Source organism: Capra hircus, chromosome 21 (assembly GCF_001704415.2).
Source record: "Capra hircus breed San Clemente chromosome 21, ASM170441v1, whole genome shotgun sequence".
In the NCBI taxonomy this organism is placed as follows: Eukaryota; Metazoa; Chordata; class Mammalia; order Artiodactyla; family Bovidae; genus Capra; species Capra hircus.
In genome coordinates, this window is record NC_030828.1 from 47,267,157 (window position 1) to 47,294,686 (window position 27,530).

Consider the following 27,530-nt stretch of genomic DNA (forward strand, 5'->3'; position numbering starts at 1 on the left):
TTTATTTATTTTTACCACATTTACTTCAGATTGTTTCAATAAATAGAGAATTGCAAGTAAAGTAGTGCCCCCTTTTGTACCTCTTTCCAGTAATTCTCTTCCACCTCAGATGTGAATGGTATCCTGAATTTGATGTTTGTTGCCGTCATGTTTTTATATTTTAATGATGTCTTTATAAGCCTAAAAGGTTGTGAAGAATTTTTTGTAGTTCATATTTCAAATTGACTGTTTAGTTATTAAATTAAAAAAAAAATGTAGTCTCTGGAGCCACATAGTTTTTGTTTGAAATTTCTAACTGTAATAGTGTGTTTTTTAAATTTCTATTTTTAGTTCTTTTAGTTTTTGTTTTATGCCCTTTGAAGCTTTGTCATCAGTGCATACTATTATGTTTTATGAAGGATTTGATTCTCTTTTTTTTTATGATGCAGTGATCCTATTTTTCTTTCTAATACTTCTTGTTTTGAAGTCTGCCTTATCTGATGTTAATATAATCAGTTCTGTTTTATCTTAGTATTTTCATGGTTTATTTTCCTTCATCCTTTTGCCTTTAACCTATCTGTGTCTTTATACTTAAAGTAGGTTTCCCATAGCAGTCATATAGTAGGATCTTGTTTTTTCTGCAATGTGACAGTCTTTGTCTTTTACATGGACTATTTAGCACCATTTACATGCAATTATTGAAATGAAAGTGAAAGTGTTAGTCGCTAAGTCGTGTCTACCTCTTTGCAACCCCATGGACTGTAGCCCACCAGGCTACTGTGTCCATGGATTCTCCAGGCAAGAATACTGGAATGGGTTGCCATTTCCTTCTCCAGTGGACCTTCCTGATCCAGGGATTGAACCCATGTCTGCTGCATTGCAGGTGGATTCTTTGGCATTGAGCCACCAAACAGTCATTATTGATATTTATATCTTATATACATTATATATATGAATTATATGTTTTTAAAAACTTTATATATATAAATTATAAAGATATTTATATCTTGCTATTTGGTTTCTATTTTTTGCATTTGTTGTTTGCCCCCCTTTTCTGCTTTACCTGCCTTCTTTTTTTTTTTTTAAACCTTTCATGCTATTTCATACTGTTAGCTTACTTACCTTTTTGTTTTATTGTTTTAGTGGATGCTATGGGATTTGCCAGAGCAGGAAATGGCAACCCACTCCGTGTCTTGCCTGGAGAGTCCTGTGGACGGAGGAGCCTGGTGGGCTGCCGTCCGTGGAGTCGCACAGAGTCGAACACGACTGAAGTGACTTAGCATGCAGGCACGCGTTGGAGAAGGAAATGGCAATCCACTCCAGTATTCTTGCCTGGAGAATCCCAGGGATGGAGGAGCCTGGTTGGCTGCCATCTATGGGATTGCACAGAGTCGGACATGACTGAAGTGACTTAGTAGCAGCAGCAGCATGGGATTTACAATAAGTATGTCTAGCTTATTCCACTAAATAAATAGTGTATAGTATAAGAAACATAGAGATGTATACTTCCTTTTCCCTTCTCCTATTATTGTTACCTCATTAGTGCATACTTCACTTCTATGTACGATATAAATCTCAAAATGTATCATTTTTAAATAGTCTATTATATTTCAAAAACTTCAAAATGGGAAAGTATATTTTTTATTTGCTAAGTCGCTTCAGTCGTGTCCGACTCTGTGTGACCCCATAGATGGCAGCCCACCAGGATCCCCTATCCCCGGGATTCTCCAGGCAAGAACACTGGAGTGGGTTGCCATTTCCTTCTCCAATGCATAAAAGTGAAAATTGCAAGTGAAGTTGCTCAGTCGTGTCTGACTCTTAGCGACCCCATGGACTGCAGCCTACCAGGCTCCTCCGTCCATAGAATTTTCCAGGCAAGAGTACTGGAATGGGGTGCCATTGCCTTCTCCCACTTTCAAAATCATTTTATCATTTATTTTCACTATATGCATTCAAGTTTTGCCCCTTCTGCTTGAAGAATTTCCTTTAACATTTCTTGTAATGCAGCTTTGATGGCAATCAAACTTTTCACCTTTCGATTGCTACAAAAGTATTCCACCTTCAGTTTTAAAAGACATTTTTTGCTGGCTGTGGAATTCTGTGTGGACGGTTGTTTTCAGTACCAGTGCTCTAAATATGTTGCTTCCTTGTCTTCTGTCTTATATTGTTCTGAGGAGAAGCCTGCAGTGTTACTTTGTGGTAATTCTGTCTATCTGCCTATATACTCAGTTGCGTTTGATTCTTTGCAACACCCTGGACTGTAGCCCACCAGGCTCCTTTGTTCATGGAATTTTCCAGGCAAGAGCCCTGGAGTGGGTTGCCATACCCTCCTCCAGGGAATCTACCTGATTCAGGGATTGAATCAGTATCTCTTGCATCTCCTGCATTGGCAGGTGGATTCTTTACCATTGAGCCTCCTGGGAATTAGTTGCCATAATTCTTTGTGTCTTTGTAATTGATGTATCTCTGAATGCTTCTAAGATTTTTTTCATTTATTACGTTTTTCATTTTGATGATAATGTGTTTGTTGTATATTTTTGCTTACAGTTGATGGAGCTTTTTATACTGCGGGCTTAAAAATCTGGCTATTTTTTGTCCAGATATTTGCTGCTCTCTTCATACTCTCCTTTCTGTGACTCTAATTAAATATATGTTAGTGTGAGTGTTTTGTTCATTTTGTTTTGGTTTTTATTTCTCTCAGTGATTTATTTTGTGTGACTTCTTTTGCTGTGTCTTCAGGTTAGCTGATTTTTTCTTCTGCAGTATTTTCTCTGGCTTTCATGCCAGTCAGTGAAAATTTTGTCTCAGGTAGTGGACGTTTTATCTAGTCATTCCATTTGATTCTGTCTTTAGCCTACATTTGCTCCTCACTATATTTATATCTTTGAAAATTTATAATATTTATATTAGAAGTTTCAAGATTCTCACCTCTTAATTTCAATGTCTCTGTCATTTCTGGGTCTTTTTCTGTTGATTTTTCTTCTCGTTATGTGTTACATACGCATGCTTCTTCATATAAGTAGTAACTTTTGATGAGGTGTTGAACACAGTGAATTTTCCGTTGTCGAGTACTGGATTTTGTTGTTTTCCTTTAAAAAGATCTGGAGTTTATTCTGTTAGGCAGTTAAGCTACTTGAAGATCAGCTTGATCTTTTAAAGTATTTATTTTAAGATTTTTTTAATGTCCAAAGAAGTTTTTATTCTAGGGCTAATATATGATCCATCTGAGGTTTGTAATGAGTGAGTGAAGTCGCTCAGTCGTGTCCAACTCTTTGCGACCCCACGGACTAGTAGCCTACCAGGCTCCTTCCTCCATGGGATTCTCCAGGCAAGAGTACTGGAGTGGGTTGCCATTTCCTTCTCCAGGGGATCTTCCCGACCCAGGAATTGAACCCGGGTCTCCCACATTCCAGGCAGACGCTTTAACCTCTAAGCCACCGGGGTGAGGTTTGTAATGAATGTACCATATATTCAGACTGTCTAATGGGAGATCTGATGATTCCTAGCATTGTTTGGAGGCAACCCACTCCAGTATCTTGCCTGGAGAATCCCATGGACAGAGGAGCCTGGTAGGCTACAGTTCATGGGATTGCAAGAGTTGGACACAGCTTAGTGCTATCTTTCCCTGGTGACTCAGACAGTAGAGAGTCTGCCTGCAGTGTGGGAGATCTGGGTTCGATCCCTGAGTTGGGGAGATCCCCTGGAGAAGGAAATGGCAACTCACTCCAGTATTCTTGCCTGTAAAATCCCATGGACAGAGGAGCCTGGCAGGCTAGTCCATGGGGTTGCAAAGAGTTGGACACGACTGAGTGAGCACTGTGTGAAGTCTGGGAATTATGACGTCATCTTTTTGGCAATTGCTTTTTCCCCCTGGCAGTTTTTCTTTGTTTGGCCTCATGGGTTTCACTATTTTACTGAGCAGATTGATATTCAGCCAAAGACTCAAGGATTCTGTTGCAGATTTCTGGAGCTATTTAATCTGTGCAGCTCCCTCCTCCCCATATTGTGTCCTACGAATTCTGCCCTCTTTGTCTTCCTTCTCTAATTTCTGTCTCTGCAGCTCAGTGAGGTTCCTGGGCTCTGTGTGATTTCTCTCTCCTTATGTTGTGGTCTGAAAATTGTGTGAGGCAGAAATGTGGGGTGATTTAGCTCATAACGTTTTTTGTTTCCATTCTCTTAGCCATTATAGTCTTGCATTTCCTATTGTCCAGCCCTAAAAGAGTTGTCCTTATATTTTGTCCAGTTTTATAGTTATTTATGACAAGAGGGCAGACGTATAAGCCAGTAACCTCAGTTGCCTCTTTCTAATGAAGCAAAGGAAAGGTAGACAAGCAGCATTTTAAAGTACAAAGAATGTTCATAGTTTGCTACTGACATTACTAAAAGTCCAGAGGAGAAAGGGGCCTTAAAAAGTCATGAATGTCCATTTTAAGGATGATAAAAACCGAGGTAAAGGGAAACAAGATAACTTGCCTCGGGCAAGTTTGGGCAGAAGCTGGGTCTCTTCATTCCTGTTCATTGTTAGACATTGTGGTGTGCTGTTTCTTACCACTTCAGCTGAATTGAGGGTGCATCATAGCAGTTAGCATTAGTAATGATGGAAATGACACTAGCAGTTCTACCCATTAACATTTAAAGTATATTTATATTCCTTCTTGTTCTTGGTTAGGTTAAATTTTACTTTTGATTTTAAATTTCTTGTGCAGCCATTTAAGAGCAGTGATTTATATTATCTGATTTAATATTACCTAATTGTTTTATTAAGCCTGATGATATATCTATAGAGGTCAGTAATTTAAAAAGTTTTAAGTTGAAATGATAGGCAAAATATTTTTACTGTGTCTTTGGTTTTGTCTTCTCATTTACTGCATTTTACTGACTACATTTAATTGCATTGAATAATATGCCTCAGTGGTCTTTAAAACTGACATTATTAACTTACATTACCAAATGTAAAATAGATAGCCAACGGAAATTTGCTGTATGTCTTAGGAAACTCAAACAAGGGCTCTGTATCAACCTAGAGGGGTGGGTGAGATGGGGAGGGAGATGGGAGGGAGTTTCAAAAGGGAGGGGCTATACCTATAGGTATACCTATGGTTGATTCATGTTGAGGTTTGACAGAAAACAACAAAATTCTGTAAAGCAATTATCCTTCAATTAAAAATAAATTTTAAAAATTGACATTATTTTAATTGTTTTCTTTTCCCCCTTCAAGGATATTTCTTTAATGGGAAAAAGGTACTGGCAGCAATCACCTCAAATGCAAGCAGAGCAAGGACCACAGATAAGTATTAAGGAAACTCAAATGGTAATGTGTTTAATAAAAATCATCCTCACCTATTTTAAAGTAACAGTCTGCTTCTGTTGCTTTAATGTTTTATCTAGAGAGTTAAAAAAAATCTCTGATGTATTTTAGAGGCGTGTTTAACTATAAACACATCTAATCTAATGCCATATGGAGAGTCTTGGCTACTTTGACTCACCATTTTTGCCTATCATAGATGTTCTCTGCTAAGGCTCAAAACTCTTCAGAAAGAAAAGATTTTTAACAGTTCTTCTGCTCTGAACACACTTATATCTAGAAAGTAGCTGGAGAAATTAAAAGTTTTTAGTTTTTAAGAAAGCATCCCCTAATTCTTTATTTAGGTGGAAGAATTGTGAAAAGGATTGACAAGGGGAGCATTTTGTAGAGAAATACGGACACTTGGTGATAGAAGTTTGTTTCAGAAATAGAACTTTCTTTTCATCCATCACTGGCAAAATACTTATGGGACTCAAAGGAATCTGGAACATATTCCCTGTGAATGGGAAATGTCTCCCTGTGTGTAGAAACCCATATTTACATGAAATAAACAATGGCATGATGATCAGTCTTTTACAAAGGATTCATAAAATGATATCATTAGATAACAAGCTCCTTTAGTTCCTGAAACTATGATTCTGCATACATACAAATTCAGATCACAGTTATTTTTAGGATAATATATCATGTTTAGAAAATGTACTGAATCTTTTCACAAAAATCATGGATCTTATAACGTTAGAGTTACTGCAAGAGGTTGACTCCTAGAGTTTGAGATGCTTCTGGGTTGAGATCATGCACTTTTCCCCTTTGTAGTCTGATCATGTGTCTCAATACCCAGCGTGTGTGGCACAATAGTAGGTGGATAAATCAATTCTGAAGCCTTACCACATATGCTATGGGCTTAAAACTGACATTTAGGGTAGCTGCCTCTGGGTGACACCATTTACAGGTAGATACCTGGAAAAGGAAATGGCAACCCACTCCAGTACTCTTGCCTGGAGAATCCCATGGAGGGAGGTGCCTGGTGGGCTACAGTCCATGTCACAAAGAGTTGGACACGACTGAGCGAATTCACTTCACTTCACTTCACTTCACTTTATCAGACCTGTAAGCTTGTAACAGGTATAGTAAACTGAAACTGCAAGATCACTTAGGTTCAGAAAATTAAAAATATTCACTCATAGAATAAACTTGACATAATACCATTCACTGAATATTCATATAAAGTAAGAGAAAATATTATTCCATTTTGAAGGAAGCTGTGAAAAAGGCTAGTTTCAGATACCTAGCTTATACATCATCTTGATTGTTAAAAGAAAGGTTTAAACAAAAATATCATTGTTTTGTAATTCTGTAGGAACCATACCCTCAGCTTTGGTATTTATAAGCAATCTCTGGACCTCTCCTGGCCACGGGTTTTTTAAGAGGAAGCTTACCACTTGTTTAGATCTTTTAAGTTTATCTTTTGTTTAGCTTTTATTAAGTTTATCGCTTCTTTATCTTTTAAGTTGATACCTAGCCATGGTTAGAAAAAAAAAAAAGCGCTCCTCTATGGTACCTTTATTCCTAACACAGTTTTGGAGTTCCTACTCTGGGTCAGAGAACAGAATTCTATCTATTCATTCTACCTATCCCTTAGACTTACTCTCAATATGGCCTTGGGCAGGTTACTTAACTTCATTATGCCCGTTTCTTCATCCATAAAGTGGGGTTGCAGACAGTTCCTACTTCATGGAGTTGAGGTGAAGATTAAAATTTTATGAGATAATGCTGCTATGTGTTAACAGTTATCATGGTTACTTAGATGAATATACTATAGGATGATATGTGCTACAGTAGAGCAGGTCACAGGGTAGTGATAAGATCAGTAATAGCTTTGTGGGTAGGTGAGGCAGAGTCCTGAGATGGTCACTTGCAGTTGGGGGATGACCACTGCCCTCTCAAGCTTTTCTTCTCTATTTTCTATTTTGGAGGGTGGCACCTTCATGTGTTCAGTCTCCCCAGCCAGATCCTGGGAATGTATGCTGAGAAAGCCAGGAGCAGAAAGAGTAAAAAGCAAGGGAGTGATGAACAGTTCCAAAAGTTATGGAATATAAAATGAATGAGTTTGGAGGTAGACACTATAAGCCCATAAGACATATTACCTTTGTGTATCTATCCTGCCATTTTATGGAGGACTTTTTAAACCCTTTTCACCAGTGAGGAAGATGAGGTTAAAGAGGGTTAAATAATTTGACTGAGATTACACATCTGTTAATAGATCCAGGATTTGAATCAAGCCCTATATAGATACAAAGCTCTTACTCTTTCTCCAGTACCACTGAGTAGCTTTGTAAAAACATGAGCTCCAGATTAAAGTTACATTTCACAAAAGTACGTTTCTTTGTTTAGCTATCCTTTCTTGCATAATAAAGAAACTTAAAGAGTATTTGGTACTATTCGCCATCTTTACCCGTTATTTGGACGGCAGAGGATGAGATCGTTGGATGGCATCACCGACTCAATGGGCATGAGTTTGAGCAGACTCCAGGAGTTGGTGGTGAACAGGGAGGACTGGCCTGCTGCAGTCCATAGGGCCACAAAGAGTCAGACACGACTGAGCGACTGAACTGAATTGAACTTACTTATTATCAAATGAGTACGCCAGAGAGAAAAGGGATACAATTGTGTTTTCAAGTCATTCTATAAAATTCAGATTCTGTGTAAATCAAACTGGTTTTATCATCTGTTAATCTGAGGCAGTGCTCATAATCCCCAATAATCTTGGTTTAGAATTGGCTAATACCCAAAATATGTCTATAGAGGTACTTTCTTTGAGGCTCAGTGAGATAGATATTAAGTAAGTGAGACGTTTTTAAGAAACACAAAACAGGTGTAGGAATGATATTTTGTAAGAATTTTTCATTAGGGCTTGGCATGGAGCTGGGGTGTCTGTGTGGTCTTCTTGGGGCTCTGGGTGAGCCCTTCTCTGACAGACTGAAGTCACGCTTCTACAAGAGCATTTGGCTAGTAGGAATCTCATTGTTTAGGATGAAAGAACCTCAGATTGGGGAGAGGTTGAATATTTCAATGGGCTTGATTCTGTGTGAGTGTGGGGAAGAATCAGGGCAAGAGTAGAGTCTTATTATTTCCTTAGAGTTGTTGGATCATATGTGTCGAGTAGTAATATGTTTTGATACAAGGGCCAAGGAAAATAATTTGCCAAGCTTCACATTTTTATTAAGTCCAGTGTGAGTTTCTCTTTCTCAGTCTTTCAGAGGAAGTTTATTATTTCTGCTTAATTTCAATCATGCATTTTTCATAATCAGTTTGTTGTCAGAGAGAAAACATTGCATAACTTAAAACTTTGGAAGGACCAATTTAAAAAAGCACGCTTTGTGCACTTATGTTTCCCAACAGAATGTGCTTGAGACGCTTCCTGAAACTGTATCAAGTATTTTCCAGATTGAACAAGAGGATGTATTGGAATGGGGAACCTCAGAAGCAGAAAGCATATTATTTAAACCTCAGGAAACTTCGGAAGTTCAGTCAGCAAGTGAATCAAGTAAACCTCTGGAAGGCGCACAGCCCATAGGTGATTCAAAAATAACCAAGCGGGTATCTTTAAAGGTAAAGCACTACTTACATTGGAAATAAAGTTGTGAGAGTTGAGAACGTTTAAGTGTGAAGATATGGCCCAGCATGGGCCAAGGTTTGTGAGAGGGTTCGTCCTGAAAAATGGCTTTTCATGTGAAGTTGCTTGTCTGGGAAAAAAGGACTTCTGTTTCTTACAAACTTTTAGTCTCAAACCTAATTGCAGCTCTGGAGAGAGAAGAAAGATTTTTAAGGAATAAAGGAACCTTGGGGCTTTCAGAAACTGACCAAACGTTGTCTTGTTACCATCTTGAGAGAGTCAAGGACTGTAGCCTGGGGATCAGGATTGGGTGAATTTTGTAACCTGTGTTCCATTTAGGTTTCTCCTACTCCCTGTGTCTTTTTCTACTGTGAGAATTTTATTTTATTTATAATTTTATTCTATTTTATTCATGCATAATTTTCATTATTTTACCAGATTTGTATATTGCCTTATTATTATTTGCTTGGTGTGTTTCCTTGAGTCATTTTTTGGTTTAAGTAAATGAGTTATTTAGGAATTTGAGTTTATTTAAGAATAGGTAATTAAGAATAGGTAATTAATTAATAGGACTTCCCAGGTGGTGCTCATGGTGAAGAACCTGCCTGCCAGTGAAGGACACATAAAAGACGTGGGTTCTATCCCTGGGTCATGAAGACTCCCTGGAGAAGGAGATGGCAACCCCGCTCCAGTATTCTTGCCTGGAGAATCCCATGGACAGAGGAGCCTGGCAGGCTACAGTCCATGGGGTTTCAAAGAGTTGGACATGGCTGAAGTAACTTAGCACATTTAAGAATAGATATATTATTATTAAGATTTTTTTGAAAAGCCACTTTTTAATGAACCGCAGCATGTTATCTTGATATTATCTCCTGCAGTCTTCTCTGATTCAGATGGATGCCCCTTCTTGGATAAACACTCCCTTTAGTCAGTCCCTCTCCTTCTGGGCTCCTCTGTCCCCACCAGCGACCATGATCCTGCTACTGTGCATCACGCAAATCAACTGGCCATTGCCAGTTCTTTAACCTTTGCCCCCAACACCCAACTCTGAAGCCTTATAGTTTTCTGTGGCCTTACTGTCTTCTTGCCTTTCATAAAATAATCAGTCTCCAAGGCCTAGATTCCTCCTAAACATAATTGCTTATAACCTTTTTCTTCTCTTTTCCAGTTGACCTTCTCTCTGGATTAGTACCGTTGCCTTTTGCCTTTTATTCATTTCTCAAGTCCTATTTTCTTAGGGTCATCTGGCATGATATTAGCATATGGATCTTCCTGCAATAATAGATAATAAGGAAAATCCACAAGTAATAGGTGACCAGAGAAAATCTGCCACTGCTGTCAGGGGGAAGGGACTTAACTGCTATGATTGGTGACTGACGTTATCCTACATCATGCTATCTCCCTAAGCTCACACCGAGTATATGAAGTGAAGCCTGCCACGGCTGAGTGAGCCCTCTCAATGATAACTACCCTGTGTTAGGCTGATACCTTCTAGGTGTGGAGAACTTAAAAGGCATCTTTAAAAATGATGATGTCTTGCCGAAAAAGTGTTCAGCTGGTGGTCACAGGTGATGTGTTTTACCCATCCTCCCGACTGAAAATTAGGACTTTGGAAATAAAATGTGGTAAGTGTGTCAAAGAATGAAATGGATTTTTTGGACAATGATTTCACCACCATGACCTATGAGGAATTTAAATCTTGCATTGAAAAAAGTCCCATAATGTTCATTCTTTTGATTTGCTGTGGCTGCTATTAAATATCATGAAAAAATGTGCAAAATTATTTATTTTTGGTAAAAACACTCATTTCCTAAGGTAGCTAGAGTTTACTGAGTGTTTATCATGTTCCGGCCACTTTGCTAAGTGTTTTACACGTTATCTTTTTTCTCCTAACAACAACCCTATTATAGGACTCTCAGTTGAAAAAACTGAGTCGTGGAGAAGAGAAATAGCTTTCCCGGGTACAACCATATGGCTAAGTTGTAGAGGTAAGACTTGAGCTGAGGTGGTCTAATTCTGGAGCCTTCGCTCTTTGCCTCTTTGCAGTGCTGCCCATTCATAACAACAGTTAACAGGCACCTGGTGAAATACAAGAACACGGACTCATAGTGGCGAAAATGACCATGGCTAGAGGTCCCTCACCGAACTGGGAGGCACGGTTTGATGAGAGAGACTCAGAGAGCAGATTCAGAGGGTTCTAACCTGAAACCAGAAGTGTTTCAAAAGGAGGAGAAGAGAATGTCTGATAAGACTTTGATGGTTTATTGTCATGGGACACATCAGAAAGGCCCAGAGAAAAGAGAGCTGGAAGTTTTCTGACTCATCCCACCAAATCTTCACCTCGTATTCCTTCTATTTGTGATAACATCTCAAGGTCAGTTAGTCTCCATGAACTTTACCCTGTTTGGACATCTGAGGCCATAAAGTTAGTCTCCAGCATCTCTGGCACAGGAATGAGGAACAGTGTATTCCAGCTAGCCAGGCCGGACTGGGGACACAAGGAAACCTCTTCTCCGTTGCTCAGAGAAGTAGCCTGGAGCTGTGATAAAGGAACAATGCAGGATTTGCACTGCTCAACTACAGGCCAGATGGTCTCATTCAGCCAAAAAAAAAAAAAAGGAGAGAATTTAATCAGTTCTTACTTTACTGACCATTTCTACCTTTAGAAGCTTATTAGTATAGAAAAGATTGAGGACTCTGATTTGAGCCATGACCAACAAAAAGAAATTAGATAATAGTGACTCTGAAGAAATGACAGACAGAAGAACCTGTGAGAGGATCGCTGAACATTTTAGGAAGGAAAAGATCAAAAATTTATTAAAAAATATATATATATAGCTAACATGTATCTCAAAATTCTAAATAAAAGGAAGCTTCAGAGATGTGGCATACCCCAAATTCTCCCCAGTTTTTACAAAACAATTTTGAGTGATCTATTGCGTTCAGAGTTTTAAAAATACACAGAAAATGAAAGAAGAAATATCCATAGATAAACATAAAAGTGGCATGTGGCTATAACAATTATATCAGGAGGGCTAAGATCCAAAATGGGTTGAGGCCTGTGAATAATGCAAAGAATAAGAAAGTATTTTTTTTTTTTTTTTTTGGTGTTAGTTTTGGAGCAAAGAGAGAAAAAAGGAAGGATAACCTCGTCATTACGGATGAATAGAGTGATGACAACAGATGACGGAGCAGTCTTAATTTATTTTTGGGAAAAGGTTGAGGTTTTAAATAAACAGAGCTATGTCAAATAGAAAGGGAAGCTGATAAAATTGTACTTTGCTTCTCTTAAATCTGACAAGGAGAATGATCCTTAGTTTAGAAAGAAGAAAGAATTAATAAAAGAAAGTTGAAGCCCAAGATTGGTAGAAAGATTTTAAGAGTTAACTTGGATATCTGATCCTGTTGGCTCAGAGAGATGGGTTTAAGCCTGCTGTGCCTCTGTCAGCAGCAGCTTTGAGGAGCTGTTGTTGTGGGAAAGGTGCTAGGAACCTGGAAACAGGCAACTCAAATCCTGAGCTTTTTTTTTTTTTTAAGGATAAGAGTTATGGTTTCTGCAGTGTATGCACTGATCTTGGATAAAGATCTGAAATGATTAAATGAATCATTAAAAGAATTGTGTTTGAACCCTTATAAATAGGAGCCAGTATGTGTTCCCTAAAGGCAAGCCATGGAAGAACAACCTTATTATTATTACTATTATTTTTTGAGAATTACTAGACTGAACAGAAGAAAAGTGTCATTCCTGGGGGTCAACACAAGAGTACCATGGGGAAGAGCCCAGCACATCAGAAAGCTCAATAAATGTTAGTTATTGTTACTATCCTTTGGATTTCAACAATCCATTTAGCCTCCTGATGACAGTTTTGAAGACAGGACAACAACTTGGTGAACTGCCAAGTGGACTTATAAGTAGTTATGTGAAGGAGGCACAATTAGTCACGGAAGTCCCTAGTGGACTGTCATAGGATTGTGTCTAATTCAGCATATTTTTTAATAATTTGGGTGAGACTATGGAAGACTTACTGATTAGATTTGCAGATAATGTCCAAAATGTGACTGATAATATTTGCTGGCTCAGATGCAATTTAGTTGGGATAAATATATGTATGATTCTTTCCCTGACTCCACAAACTAAGTGTGTAGCTGTGGGATGGCATGACTTAGAGCGAATGTGGAAAAGGTTTCAGGGTTTTAAGTTATGGTTCAGTTTTGTGATAGGAAGATATGTGCAATCATAATTTGCACTGATTGACAATTACCCTAAAAGAAGATCGTCTTTCTCCTGGTGGGTCTGATCACGTGCGTGTGCTGTGCTAAGTCACTTCAGCTGTGTCTCTGGACTGTAGCCCTCCAGGCTCCCCTGTCCATAGAATTCTCCAGGGGTTCTCTGGAGTGGCTTGCTATGCCCTCCTCCAGGGCACCTTTCCAACCCAGAAGTTGAACCCACGTCTCTTATGTCTCCTGCATTGGCAGGTGGTTCTTTACTACTAGTGCCACCTGGAAAGCCCTCAGATTTGATCACATCACACCTCAAATACTGTGTTCGGACCTGGGAGTCCAACCCCAGGAGAGATACTGACAAATTGGAGACCATTTGGAAGAAGTACTCAGGATGACAAAGAAGAATATTTCAAAAAAATATCTTGTGAGGTAGAGTCGGAGGGACTGGGGATGCTTATCGCGGTGGGGTGGTGGTGGTGGTGGTGGTGAGGGGGTGGGAGGTGGGAAAGCAGGCCCAGGAAGTCAACTGTGTTCAAATATTTGTCTGTCGCATGGAAGAGAGCCAGATTGTGCCTGTATGATCCCGAGGATTGAATTGAGACTGGTAGATGAAAGTTGTAGGCACAATAATAATAATAAACAAAAATTCTAACACCTGGAAGAATTTCAAAGATGACCCCAAGTCCTCTGTTGCCAATCATGTTCGAATCAGGATGGATGGCCTTTGGTGGAGACGCTGTAGAGGAAATTCAGATATGAACTTGATGTGAGATAGAATACCCCATCCTCTGAGTTTTCCCCATTCATCATCATTTCCCTCCCCATTTTCAAGTCAGGACGGATGGCCTTTAGTGGAGACACTATAGAGGAAGTTCAGACATGAACTTGGTGGTGAGATGGAATACCCCGTACTCTGAATTTCCCTTATTCATCATCATTTTCTTACCCAAGACATTGCAATAGCCCTCTCCTTATGACTGCAGCGAGCCCAAACCCTCTACCTAATTTATAAGGACCTCTCTTTACCTGGCCTCCTTCTACTTATTCAGTCATTCTCTGCTTTCCTCAAGGAAAGCCTCCCTGCTTTCTTCCTGAAATCTAGTCTCCAAAAAGTACAGAGCAACCCACAGAGAAAAGTATCTTTAAATGAACTGCTGCCATGAATTCTGCAGATTTCCTAAGGAATCTAGGGAAACGACATTCCTAATATCTATAGTGATTAAAAGGCAATTATTTAAGAGACAGAAATGCATTTGACTTTTCCCAAGTAGTCGAAACAGAAAACAGTATAACTATAAGAAGTATAAATTGGTAAACATTGCTCAAAATAGTTCTATAAAGCATTAAAGTTCATTTTGGCTTGTGCTTTCAAGCACCAGTCATGACCAGCTTTGGGGCTGAAGGTAAGTTTTATTAAAAATACTAATCAAGAAGAGTAGATTTATGAAGGGAAAAATCTTATATTTTTTCTTTAATAGTTTTAAGGCAATAAATAGACTATTATAAATAATTATGGCACTAATATTTTCATTGCTGTGAAGGTATAAAATTATGTGTTATAAAATTTAGGAAAAAATTTAGAGGAAAATATCAACACCTCCTTTAGGATTTATATTCTAAAATATACATAGAAATTAGGAGTTGAAAAATAACATGGAACATCAGATATGAGAGAAAGATCTAACTTTCCTTAACAGCATACTTTATGTTTTTTCCAAGGTGAATTCATCAGAATTGTTGCAAATCAAAGGAAAAGAAGTTAAGCGAAGGCGAAAAAGTAAATTTGGAGTTACACCACAGAGACCAAAAAAGATTTCAAAACCCAAGTGTGGTCAAAAACTACCTAAAAAAAAGTAACTTCCTTAGCTATACAAATTTTATTGTCAGAAGAGAAATTATTCAGTAGTACTGACACGTGAAACTGTGTTTGTAAAGGAAGATTTAATGTTTTAGAAATTCACGTATGAGATCCAACTTAAACCTTCTCACAGGAGGAGTTGGTGGCAGCTGGTACAGTAGGATATATATATATATTGTAGTCCATGCTTCTTTCTACTTTTTTTTTTTTTTGATCAGTGTACTTAGTAATGACAAAGCAACAGCTAGAATAAAAATAACTCTTTGAGAGACAAAAAAGAATTTAATGTTAACATGTAAGATTTGATATTTTTGGTCACTGAAGTGCCTAATTTGGATTAACTGCTCATTATATTGGTTAATTTTATTATGATAAAATAAAAGACAACCCCCCACTGTCTATAGGACAGTTGATTTGGAAATTTATTTATTTATTTGTTTTAAGTTCTACCAGTTTATTGCTACCAACCTCATGCACACATGCTCAGTCATGTAACTGCAGGGACTGCAGCCCGCCAGGTTCCTCTGTCCATGGACTTTTCCAGGCAAGAATACTGCAGTGGGTTGCCATTTCCTTCTCAATTTGGAAATTTAGATGGCCTTACTTTTCTCTACTATAATTTTATATTTCATTCCCACCTCTCACATACTTTCAGTAGGGTTTCTTATTACACAGGGGTGCAAGCACAATTTTGAATAATAGTGTGTAAATGCAATTTAGGTTTATGGTTTATCTTTTGCCAGTCATCTTGATGAAACTTATTTTCTCCTTATTTTTCCACTAGGTTTTTATGGGTTGGTTTGTTCTAGGTTCTTCTTCATTTAACTCTTTATGGGGGGCTTAAAGAAGCTTTAATTATTAGCTTTTGTTGTTGCTTAGGGCACTGAAAGGTGTGCAGGACATGGAAGACAACCTTTTTATGGCCGGCCTAAACTTTGTAAATGGGTAATACTCACAATTTAGTAGCTGAGAGTAGACTCACAGGAAAAGAATTCCAAAGTTTATGAAAGAGTCAAATTGGCATTTAAGTGACCCTGTACATGCCATTGCTTATCTGCATTGCTTTAAGCTCATTTAGTTAGCAAGATTATGTATTAAAACAAATAGTGACAGCAGACAACAAGTATTTTACCTTCAATAAATAGTTACTGTCAGATTATCAATGAAGCAGAAACTTCTTGATTTTTTTTTCCCTAAAAAACCTTGCATTTAGTGCATTAGGCAAAGTAGTGTGGCCACACACAGAGGCAGAGTCTTTTCTTTTTTATGTCTTAGTGTTTCAAAGAATGACAAATAGTCCTGTTAAAGGAGAGAGTGCTATAAAAACACACAGCCTTTCTTGAGCATGCCAAAAATATTTGTAGATCTTTTTGATATATATATATAGTACTCTGTTAATTCATTAAAACTGAAATTAGAAACCTCCATTATAAAGAACTAAGAATGTGATGCAGAGGAATAAAAATCTGGTATTTAAAAAGTTTATATGAATAGAAGAGAATTTTGGAAAATCTTTTATTCACTGGTCTTTTTTCCTTAATCAGTTTTTCACCTAACTTTTCTCACCAATGACTAGCTTCCCAATTGAACTGTTTTCTTAGGAATTCAGCCATCTCTTGAAAACATACTGTTTTTTTAGCTCAATAACCAAGGAGATTCACTTGCAGATCTATATTATTAAAAACATGAAGGGAACATAGGAATTCAGATTGGTTCTGATGCTTTTTTAAGTAAAAAAAAAATCTGTAATCTCAAGAATATTCCACTAGCCAAGACCTGTCCCCGATAGAATGAAGATGTAGGTGAGCGCGACATCAGAACCCACCTTTTTCTCTTTTTCCCAGTCCTTTCTTAGGAACCCTGAGTTTCTTAGGGATCCTCGGCTTCCTGGAGACCCATTTTCACTCCCTGAGTTATATTTCGTTGTCCCAGGCATTTCCAAATGCTTTAGATTTACCTCTCTTTTCCTCTGCCACTTAAACATGTACACATTTCATATCCTGTTTTTGTTGGGCTGTATACTGTTTTGGAAACGACATAAACTACTCTCTATCAGTGATTCAATAATGTACATGTGATGCCTAGCAATGGGTTAGCTGTTGTGCAGTGCAAATTAGTAACATCAGTAAACATAAGTGAGCATTTCTGGAGAGTTCCAGAGACCAAGAAGTGTTACTGTTATCAATTTTTTTATAAGGTCGGGGTTAAGAATTTTTGCTTTAATTTTGCAGAAGACCTTCAGAGAGGCCAGTAGTAGCGTTTCCAAGTGTTAGATCTAGGCTTCTGATGCAGGCCCAGCTAACTATTTATACTATGCTACTATCCAGACTCATGGAACGGTCAGTGGATAGATTTGCATTAACCCATTACATAAAGGGTCAGATTGGGTGGGACAGGAATAGGGCAATGTATGAAAAGAGCTATTTGTAAGAAGGAAAAAGAAAGTAAAGTTTGCAGAGAAATTTGTCCTTGAAGTATTATTTGAAGAATATTTGAAAAAGTGAAAGTGCTGGTCACTCAGTCATGTCCAGCTCTTTGCAACCTCTTGGACTGTAGCCCATCAGCCTCCTCTGTCCATGGGACTCTCCAGGCAAGAATATTGGAGTGGGTAGCAATTCCCTTCTCCAGGGGATCTTCCTGACCCAGGGATTGAACCTGGGTCTCCCATATTGTAGGCAGATTCTTTACTGTCTGAAACACCAGGAAAGCAGATAAAAAGTTAGGAAATATATCTATAACTCAAAGGACTGAGAGGTCTTTCTGGCCCTATGAATTGTCCTGGAGACAGCATCTGCCATATGAGATGGCACATATGTTCTAAATGCTTTCATTTCTTTCTTTCTTAAAGCAACTTTACTCAGGATGCACTAATGTTGTAATTCTCATCTTAACGAATGTTGTTATTCTCACCTTACTGAAGGTATAATGAAATTAATTGATTTGCTTATTGCCAAGTGATAACGTTAAACAGGATTTGAACAGAGGCATTCTTAATCACTATGCTGAAAGTAGGGCCAGATGCTAGGAGCCTTGAAACTTCAGAGAGGAAATTGTTGCATGCAGCAAGCAACAAAAAAACCATTGTATTGGGGAGAGGAGTATTTAAAGATCCGTGTGCTAGAATTTTGCAGGATCTTTGGAAGGAGGTGGAATAGCAAATGGCAACCCACTCCAATATTCTTGCCTGGAAAATTCCATGGACAGAGGAACTTGGTGGGCCACAGTCTGTGGGGTCCCAGAGAATCAGATATGACTGGGCAACTGAGCACGAACGCAAGCATGCATGGAAGCGGGAGGAGACAGAGGGTGCAGTGCTGAATCCAAGTGGCAGACTTTGCTCTGCAGGGGAGGTGGTAAGGGCTTGGGCTGGAGTGTGGTGGAAGTAAGGGGGAGAAGGAGCACACAGGAAGAGCTCTGTCCAAGGGAGATGCTCAGTTTTTCATTGGCTGAGCAGGTGAAGGGCAGAGACAAAGATGGCTCCAGTGCTTTGTATGTTAAAGATGAGGAATCTCAGTGAGATAGTGATAGCAGAGATGGGGCTTGGGAACTCAACACAGAGGGAAGAGTTGAAACACTGAATATGATTTTTCCAGTGCAGAAAGAGTAGTTCAACTTTGGAAGCCATACCCAGTTCAGAAGATGGTGAAAGAAAAGCCGGTGACTAAGTCAAGTTGTAATGAATTTGAAAGGTAGATGGTGAGCTGGGATGGTGCAGGCTTAACAAAGCTCAGAGAGGAAGAAGGGTCATCAGTATTGCCAGCTGTGGCTTGCAGGTGCATAATCTAAAGATTTAAGGTTTATTTGATTTGATGAGAAGGCCATCGTTTGGGTAATATAAGAGTATAATGTTAGTAGGAGGTGGGGATGGAGTAGTACTGGCTAATGACCATTTCCTCCTCAGAGGTCATTAATAGGCATTAATAGGAAAGAAATTTGACTCATAGTTAGCAATACTTTTTTTAGATCCGGTGACCACTGACTAATTTTGTGACCTGTCCAAAACAAGCCTGCTCCAAAAGAAGGCTAATAATAATAATAATACCTCCCACATAGTTTCATTATAGAAGTTAGAGATGATGTGTATAGATTGCCTGGTACAAAGTCTGGTACATAATGGGTGGTCAAAAAGGGTTTGTTGATTGAATGGCATGGCAAGTGAGAGTGGGTATTAAGAAATTAGATCTTCATGGCCTCTTTTCTGTTTTGGAAAGGCAGGAGAGAAGCAAGTTCTATTAACTGCATAGTGGGAAAGAAGATGCTTTGTTAACTTAGAGAGACCCAGATTTCCACCAGTGCTAGTTAATGGATAATGTACTGTTGTTGAACTTCTTCAGCGATGTAAGCATTTGAGCAGAGTAGCAATGAAGTAATGTATGATGGCTAAAGATTATGGTGTCACTGAGTGAGTTGCAGAGTTCAGGAGAGAAGAGATTTGGGTGGGAGTGGGATAATAATAATGAGTTAGCTTTTAGACCTGTTGATTCTGAGATACTTGTAGGAAATACAGGTTGAGATCTTCGGCAGGCAGTTGGATATATATGACTAAAGATCTGGTCAATGGCCTGAGGTTGTAATAATAAATTTTTCATGAACCACTGTAATAGTTTTAAATGTGATTTCCCATGTGTAGACGTCTTTTGTAGAGCCTGAACTAAACTGACAGTGTAAATATATTTTGTATCTAAAAAAGCAGAAAATGATAAAAAAAAAAAAAAAGAGGCCTACTTTCTTATCTCTGTGGCAGAATTCCAGACTACTCCACTTGGACCCTTCACAACCTGTGCACCACCATCCCAGCCAAAGAGCTGCCCGTTGACTTGCGCGTGGCCTCTCGAGTGTATCATACAGCCGACAAGAAAGGTCACAATACTGTGCTTGGAGTATTCGGAACCTCTTTGTTAGATGATCGCTATACAGACGAAGAGCAAAGAGATAGGTGAGAATTCCACTGTTCATTTTGTCTTAAACTAGGTTTAAAAGAATTTAGCCAAAGAATTTCTGCCTTTGAGGCTTAGATTCTGAAGACCTGCTTCTGTTCTTGGGCACTAGAAAGGAACAGTTGAGTTTTGGCCCTTTCTGTCCCTTCCCCATATGTACACAGTCTAGGTCAATGTCTTCATCTCCTGGTACTGACATGAACCAGAAGGCAAATTTCGTTTAATGGTTTATAGTTCCCAAAGAGTGTCACATGCATGGCCTCATTTGTTCTCTGTAATAACTCGATGGAGCACAGATGTAGAAATGGAAGCTCATAAGAACCAAGCAACTTTGCCTGGCTTATACAACTAAGAACATCACAGATTACAGAGCTGAAGGCAGTGTTTAGATTTCCTCATCATTGGGCATTCTTGGGTCCAGGGATCATGTACAAAAGTCATATCTGCTGGAACCTTTTCCGTTTCTCCTCATGTCATGTTTCCTTTGGAATAGGGAGTATTCTTTTATGGTGAGTATATAACTTATAGCATCCTCAAATGGGAAGAGAAAAGGGAAGGGGGCTAACATTTACTTAACATGAACTATATTCCTTGTACTATGCTCTGTGCTTTGCATTTTTCCTGTTTAAATCTTCAATCATAAGAAGTCATAATTTCCATTTTATTCATGAAGAAACTAAGGCTTTATAATATCAGGTAACTTACCTCTAAATAGTGATTAGAATCCAGATTTGTTTAACCTAATTTTTCTCAAAAATGTTTTTTCATTGTCACTCCCTTAAGAAGGCTTTTTAAACTTCTCCCCACCCTAATTTCCCCTCCGCATTAAATTATAATGCTCTAGATATATTGTATATCTGTCTATGATACTGTGTGTATATCTGTACCTTATACATAGAAAGAGTAAACTTTTATCATCCCCTGCCCTCCTCAGCCACTAATTTTCACTCCCTTGAGGGTGATAACACCTGCATACAGAGAATGCATACTCTAAAGTCTCTTGTCTTTCAAAAGAGTTGGTAGGAATCCTGAAAGATCATCTGCAATGCATTTTTTTTGCATTAATTTTTTTATTGGAGGATAATTGCTTTACAGTTTTGTGATGGTCTCTGCTGTACATCAACATGAATCAGTCATAATTACAAGTATATCTCCTCCCTGTTGAGCCTCCCTCTGCCACCCACTCCATCCCTCTAGGTTGTCACAGAGCAGCAGGCTGGGTACTCTGTATGTTTTTAAAATACTAAAATATTAAATATTAAGTTAAATTTAAATAGATATGTTCTTAGTGTTATATTTTAACCAGTCTAAATATGAAGATCATATTTTAAAAGATCACTTTTAATTTTACTATTAGAAAAATTATTGGTGACTTACTCTCACATGCTTTATTCTGATCCAGTTTCCTCAAACTTTACTTTTAGTCAAGATTGTAACACTTTACTGCCTTCTTTTAAGATTTAAAGTCATCTGATTTCCCTGCATTTAGTAATCACCATGCCATTCAATATGAATCCCCCAAGGAAGGTCATTCGCGTGTTTGTTTTCTGTTTAGGCAAAAAGATTTTTTTAAAAAGGATTTATGTATTATTCATAATTTTATGAATATAATTTTATATAAAGATTTTGGTGATTTCAAAATTGCTCCAGTTTCTCTGATAGGTAATAGCAGTTCCATATAACTTCTTTGAAATGTCTTTTAAAAGCCTAAAGCGGAGAGTGGACATAAAGACATAAACATAGTCTAGTAGATACAACTAGAGAGTAGTAGATACAATGAGACAACTATATTGAATAATTTCCATTGGCACTATGCAAGCCAGGCATCCTTTCTTGAGGACTCACAGCTTATATTATTCATGCAAAGTGTTAAAAATACTGATTTCTTTCCAATTCTAAATTTTTTTTCCTTAAGCAGATCTCTCTTTTTCCCAGAGAGTCAATAAATGTTCTATTTGATGATGATAATTCTTGGCAATTTGTTCCTAAGTACCAAATAAGAAGTTAATTTAAGTACTGAATATTTAATTCTCTGGCATCCATTTCTTGAGGATTATCTTGCTAAACATAGCTTAACCTTTTCAAAATATATCTGTCTGCTGAGCCTACCAAGTTCAGAGAAATGTATATTTTTTTCTGCACTAATAAGTTGTCTCAAGAAAGGTAATTGTGAACACAAAATGAATACCTTTTCACTTGGTGGCTTTTTGGTTTTTCTGTGCAGGGAACAGTTAACCACAAAGCATAACACTTGTGGTTATATAGTTTAATGCTTTCTTAATTTTGCACATAGTAATTGTCATTTGTGGGAAACACCAAGGATACTTTAATGGGATAGTGTGGGTACATAAGTTTAGTTAAACTAGCAATCTACTGTTCAAACTTGTTTATTTTGTTAAATAACAATTTTGATGAGAACTATAAAAATACTCCATATTGATCATACTTTTTGCATATAGAAGTTTCTGTATTATAAAGAGAAGTTTATAGACATCTAAGAATTAGGATTCTTAGCATGGAATTTTAGTGAATAGCATGGAATTTTGGTGAAAAGCCTTGTGAACATTTCTCTGTATACATGAATTTAAACCATAGATGGAATTCTATAAACTGATATTTTCCACTCAAGGTTATGTGTGAACATTTGAATTATTCCATAATATTTGCTAATTTAACCAATCTATAGCTTAAGAAAATTCCTTGGTATGGAATTACTTATTAAATTTTTTGGTTTAAAAATTTTGATGCATATTGCTGAAATTCTCTCTGGAAAAGTTATACCATCTTATATCCCTACCAACAATTTATGGCATTGTCCATGTCCTTTCAATCTGACCAAACTATTAATTGTCAATTTTCATGATTTTTTTCCCTAATCTGATATAGAAAAAAAATCTCTTTATTTCTTTTATTCATTTCTAATAAGATTGAGCATATTTTTAGATGTCTCTTGGTTATTTGTTTTTATCCTTTTGAGAATTACCAATTTATCTTCTGTTATCATTCATCTTTTTCTTACTGATTTATAAATGATCTTTCAATATTAAATATTTTAATTATTTGTCATATTAATGAAGACCTTAAAAATTTTTGTTGTTTGCTTTCAGTTTTGTTTATGCTGCTTTATGCCATACAAAAGTTTTACACTAATACAGAAGTAGTGAAAACTGGCAATAGTTTCCTTTATGTGTTTCTAGTCTTGGTGTCATTCTTAGAAAGGGCTTTGCTACACTTAGATTTAAATATATTTTTCATATTTCCATCGAGTAATTTTATTGCTTTCTTTAAAAAAAATTTAATCTTTGATCCATCTTTAATTAATTTGATAAGATTAAGCATTATTATTTCCTTCCCAAATGACTAATTAATTGCACAATAAGTTTATTTTTTCAATAAATCCTCTTTTTCTCACTAATTTGAAATGCCAGCTTTTCATACCTTAAATTGCAATGTGTCATCAAGTTTGTTTATAGACTTACATTCTATTTTAGTGAGTTTTCTGTGTAAAATTGCATGTATATTTTGTTGACCCACCATCAAGAAAGAGAGAATGGATGGCAAAAATACTGTCAATAAACATTGACTGACCCTCTCAAGTCAGGCATCCCTCATAGCCAGCTTCTGGTGGTAAGACGTGCTTAGATTAGAGATACCAAATTTAGCCCTCAACTGAACTTCAAATTACAAGGGAAATTTCTAGTCGTATTTAAAAAAAACGTGTGTAGATGGTTAGTTCTGTGCATCAAAATAGCAGTCATGACTACCACAACAAAAATTGGAAAAGCAGAGGTTAAATGGTAGAAATAAAAGTTTAATTTCATTTATTTTGCTATAAAATAATAAAAATACAAATATGCAATAAAATATGAAAAAGGACAACAATTACTCAAGATCTTGCCATCCAGAGATAATACTTTTCTTAAGTATATGATTCTGGACTTTGTTGTTTGCAAATAAATCACATGGAACAAAACTTGGGTAATGCTATGTAAATAATGTTTTGTAACCTGATTTTTAAAGCTTATTATGCCATAATTATCTTTCTATGTCATGAAATACAGGTCTGAATAGTCATTTAAATTGATCAGTTTAAAAAATTTTTTAAACTGATGTGTGGCAGGCCTTGAGTTAGGCATTAAGTAAGCATCTGTGAGTGGAGAAGGCAGTGGCGCCCCACTCCAGTGCTCTTGCCTGGAAAATCCCATGGACGGAGGAGCCTGGTAGGCTGCAGTCCATGGGGTCGCTGAGGGTCGGACACGACTGAGCGACTTCACTTTTCACTTTCATGCACTGGAGAAGGAAATGGCAACCCACTCCTGTGTTCTTGCCTGGAGAATCCCAGGGATGGGGGAGCCTGGTGGGCTGCCGTCTATGGGGTTGCACAGAGTTGGACATGACTAAAGTGACTTAGCAGCAGCAGCAGCAAGCATCTGTGAGGAGCTTTCCTGGTGGCTCAGATGGTAAAGAACCTGCCTGCGGTGCAAGAGACCCAGGTTCGATCCCTGGGTTGGGAAGATCCCCTGGAAAAGGGAATGGCTACCTACTCCAGTATTCTTGCCTGGAGAATTCCATGGACAGAGGAGCCTGGAAGGCTACAACCTATGGGGTTGCAAACAGTTGGACACAACTTGAGTGACTGACAGAGTTAAGAATCTGTGAACACAAGAAACAATCTCTGCCCACAGGGAATTTGGAGATCAGCAGAGAAGAAAGGTAGCGAATTAATTATTGTGAGTTTGACAGTTAATATGCAGATGGGCAGTATATAGAAGCATGTTTTCAATTATCTGTGGAAGATTGAGCAAATGATACTTAAATTGAAATCTAGGAATGAACAGAAAATAGCCAGGAAGAGGGGAAAGAATATTTTTAGCTTCTTGCTACTCCAAAGTATAGTTCACAGACTAGCAGCATCACCATCACCTGGAAGCTTGTTAAAAATACAGATGATATGTATGCAAGCTGAAGTTTGAGAGTCTGTGCTGTGGACAATTGTAACCCATTTGAGAATTAGGAAGATGTCCATCAGTAGAGAAGTGATACCATTGATTCTGGAGAGGACACAAGGGTCAAGATTATGCAGGACTTGTAGATGTTCTCTGTGTGTATGTGAGAGCATGTGTGTGGGGACCTGGGGGAGAGATTGTTATTCACAGTGTGTTGAGAAGCCACTGATAGGATTATTTGAGGAAGAATGACATGATCAGATTTGCTTTAAGATAGCACAGTCCTCATCATGACTTCTCAGTAGCACCTAGCACAGTTGATCACGTGCTCTTCCTTACAACACCTTTATCCCTTGGCCTTCAGGACTGCAGTCTCTCTTGATTCCTGCCTCCTTTGCTATGTCTTCTTAGTCTCCCCTGCTTGTATCTCCTCATCTCTTGACTTCAAAGCATTGGAGTGCCCAAAGCTTATCCTTGGATCTATTTTCTCTTCTGCCTGTACTCTCAAGGTGATCTTATTCAGGACCATAGCTTTACATATGATCTATATGCTGATAACTATTATTAATTAAAATAAATGATTAAAGACTCTAATTGTCCTTATAATAACTAAAAGCTGGAAAAAACTTAAGTGTCCAACAATGGAAGACTTTTTATAGTGCACCCAATGATGGGATGTATTAGAATTGTGGCAAAGAATAAGTTAGAGCTCTGCATACTGAGAGGAGTTAGAACTCAGTATATAAACAGATATGTGATTATGCACAAACAGATTTTTAGCATGGAGGAAAATTCAGGAAACTGTTAACTGTGATCCTTCTATTTTCCTTTTATATTTTACACCAAATTGATAAAAAGTGAAATTATATTTCATCTTATTTTTGCTTTATTTATATGATATATGAAAGTGAAAGTCGCTCAGTTGTGTCCAACTCTTTGGGACCCCATGGACTATACAGTCCATGGAATTCTCCAGGCCAGAATACTGGAGTGGGTAGCCTTTCCCTTCTTCAGGGGATCTTCCCAACCCAGAGATCGAACCCAGGTCTCCTTCATTGTAGGCGGATCCTTTACCAGCTGAGCTACAAGGGAATATATTTGTCCTTTAATTTTTAATTTTTTCTAAGTTGTTTCCCTTGTAGATTGCGTAGTATTGAATATTAGTTAAGCCAATCAGAAATTAATTTTCTTACAGTAGGCTGGATCATCTCATATTCATTTATTGTCATATCAGATACACTTGGTAGTATTCTTGAAAGGTGTTGGAGGTGCGAGAGGACAGGATTGAAAGATTTTGCATCTGTGGTTTTCATCTGTGATTGTTAAAACTATTGTACTAGAAGCCGACCTTTTCCTACTGAGTTTTCTATGTGGAAAGATTATTCTTGGCTTTTTTTCTGTGCATGCACATATATTACTTATACATACATTTTACAGAAAAGACATTAAAGATGTTATCTTGACATTTATAATCCTTCGAGGATTTTAGTTTTAAAACTGGAGGGCAGACATATGTAATTATTTTGACTTACTATCTTTACTACTTACAGCTTACAAATCAACTATATAAAATGTACTTCCATCAGGAAGATTTTATCTGGCCCCCCATCTTGAGTAGGGTAGCAATATCTGAAATGGAAAACAGAATATTATCTAGTAGAAAGTCTATTGAGGTACATTTATTGCATAATTTATTTTTAACAACCACTCTATGCAATAGATGAAATCATTCTGTTTCCCAAACGGAGAAAAGGAGGTTCAGAGATTGACCAGTTCATATTTATAGAGCTGGTGAAAGCTGGGACTCAGACCCAAGTCGCTCTGATCCTAAATGTGGTTTCCAATATATCACACTGTTTTTTTAAATTAATTGTCATTGTTGACTTACAATGTTGCATTAGTTTCTGCTTAGTTCCCCTGGCCCAGGATCGAACCCGTGCTCCCTGCATTGGGAGTACAGAGTCTTAACCACTGGACCACCAGGGAATTATTTATATATATAGTCATAAAAGTCATACACACACACACATATATGTGTATATATAAGTTCACTGTTTTGTGACCTTATAAAAATTCCTATTATTTTTTTCTATGTTTCAATTCCAAATACTGATTCTTATCTTGTTTTCAGAACCAATCCTGATATAAACTAGGAAGGATCATATTTTACTCACCTTTGATGCTTTGTATTTGGTCGGTTATGACTCAAATTTCAAAAGTAGGGTTTACGCTTATTCAGGTGGGGATTTTATCTTGTATTGTTTGTTCCTTCTTAGGAACTGAAGTTCTGTTTCTGAGTCCTGGGCCAAAGCTGGGGCCTTGCTCCCTGAGGGGACTTTTCTGATACTAATTGCTCAATTGTTGAAAGCTCTCACCAAATACTGCCTGTATTTGTACTCCGTGTCACCGGTTGCTCCCGCCCCCACACTAGAATGTGCCCTCATCCCATTTAGACCTTTCCAGTGTCACCTGCAGTGCTGTGGTCTGCAGCTCTGCATTTGGGATCGTCTGTTTTGTCTTCTGCTCCACATGTCCTTCCAGTGTGGGTATCTGGGACTGACTTTTCCCACCATCCCCATGTCTTGCATTGTCTGCCATTCATTCCTCGGTGATCAGGTCAATCCTGACCTGGCCTACCCCCCCCGCCCCCCCCCCCCCCCCCGCC

General features: G+C 37.8%; 1 protein-coding gene across 1 annotated transcript in view; it reads left to right on the forward strand.

Annotated features, from left to right (window-relative positions):
* The window catches only part of TTC6 (tetratricopeptide repeat domain 6), a 203,223-nt gene that overhangs the window by 48,863 nt on the left and 126,830 nt on the right, over positions 1-27,530 (forward strand). The window contains exons 3-6 of the mRNA XM_018065926.1: positions 5,198-5,290; positions 8,687-8,896; positions 14,844-14,977; positions 19,727-19,918. Of these exons, the coding sequence (XP_017921415.1) occupies positions 5,198-5,290; positions 8,687-8,896; positions 14,844-14,977; positions 19,727-19,918 (629 nt within the window). The remainder of the gene's footprint in view (positions 1-5,197; positions 5,291-8,686; positions 8,897-14,843; positions 14,978-19,726; positions 19,919-27,530) is intronic.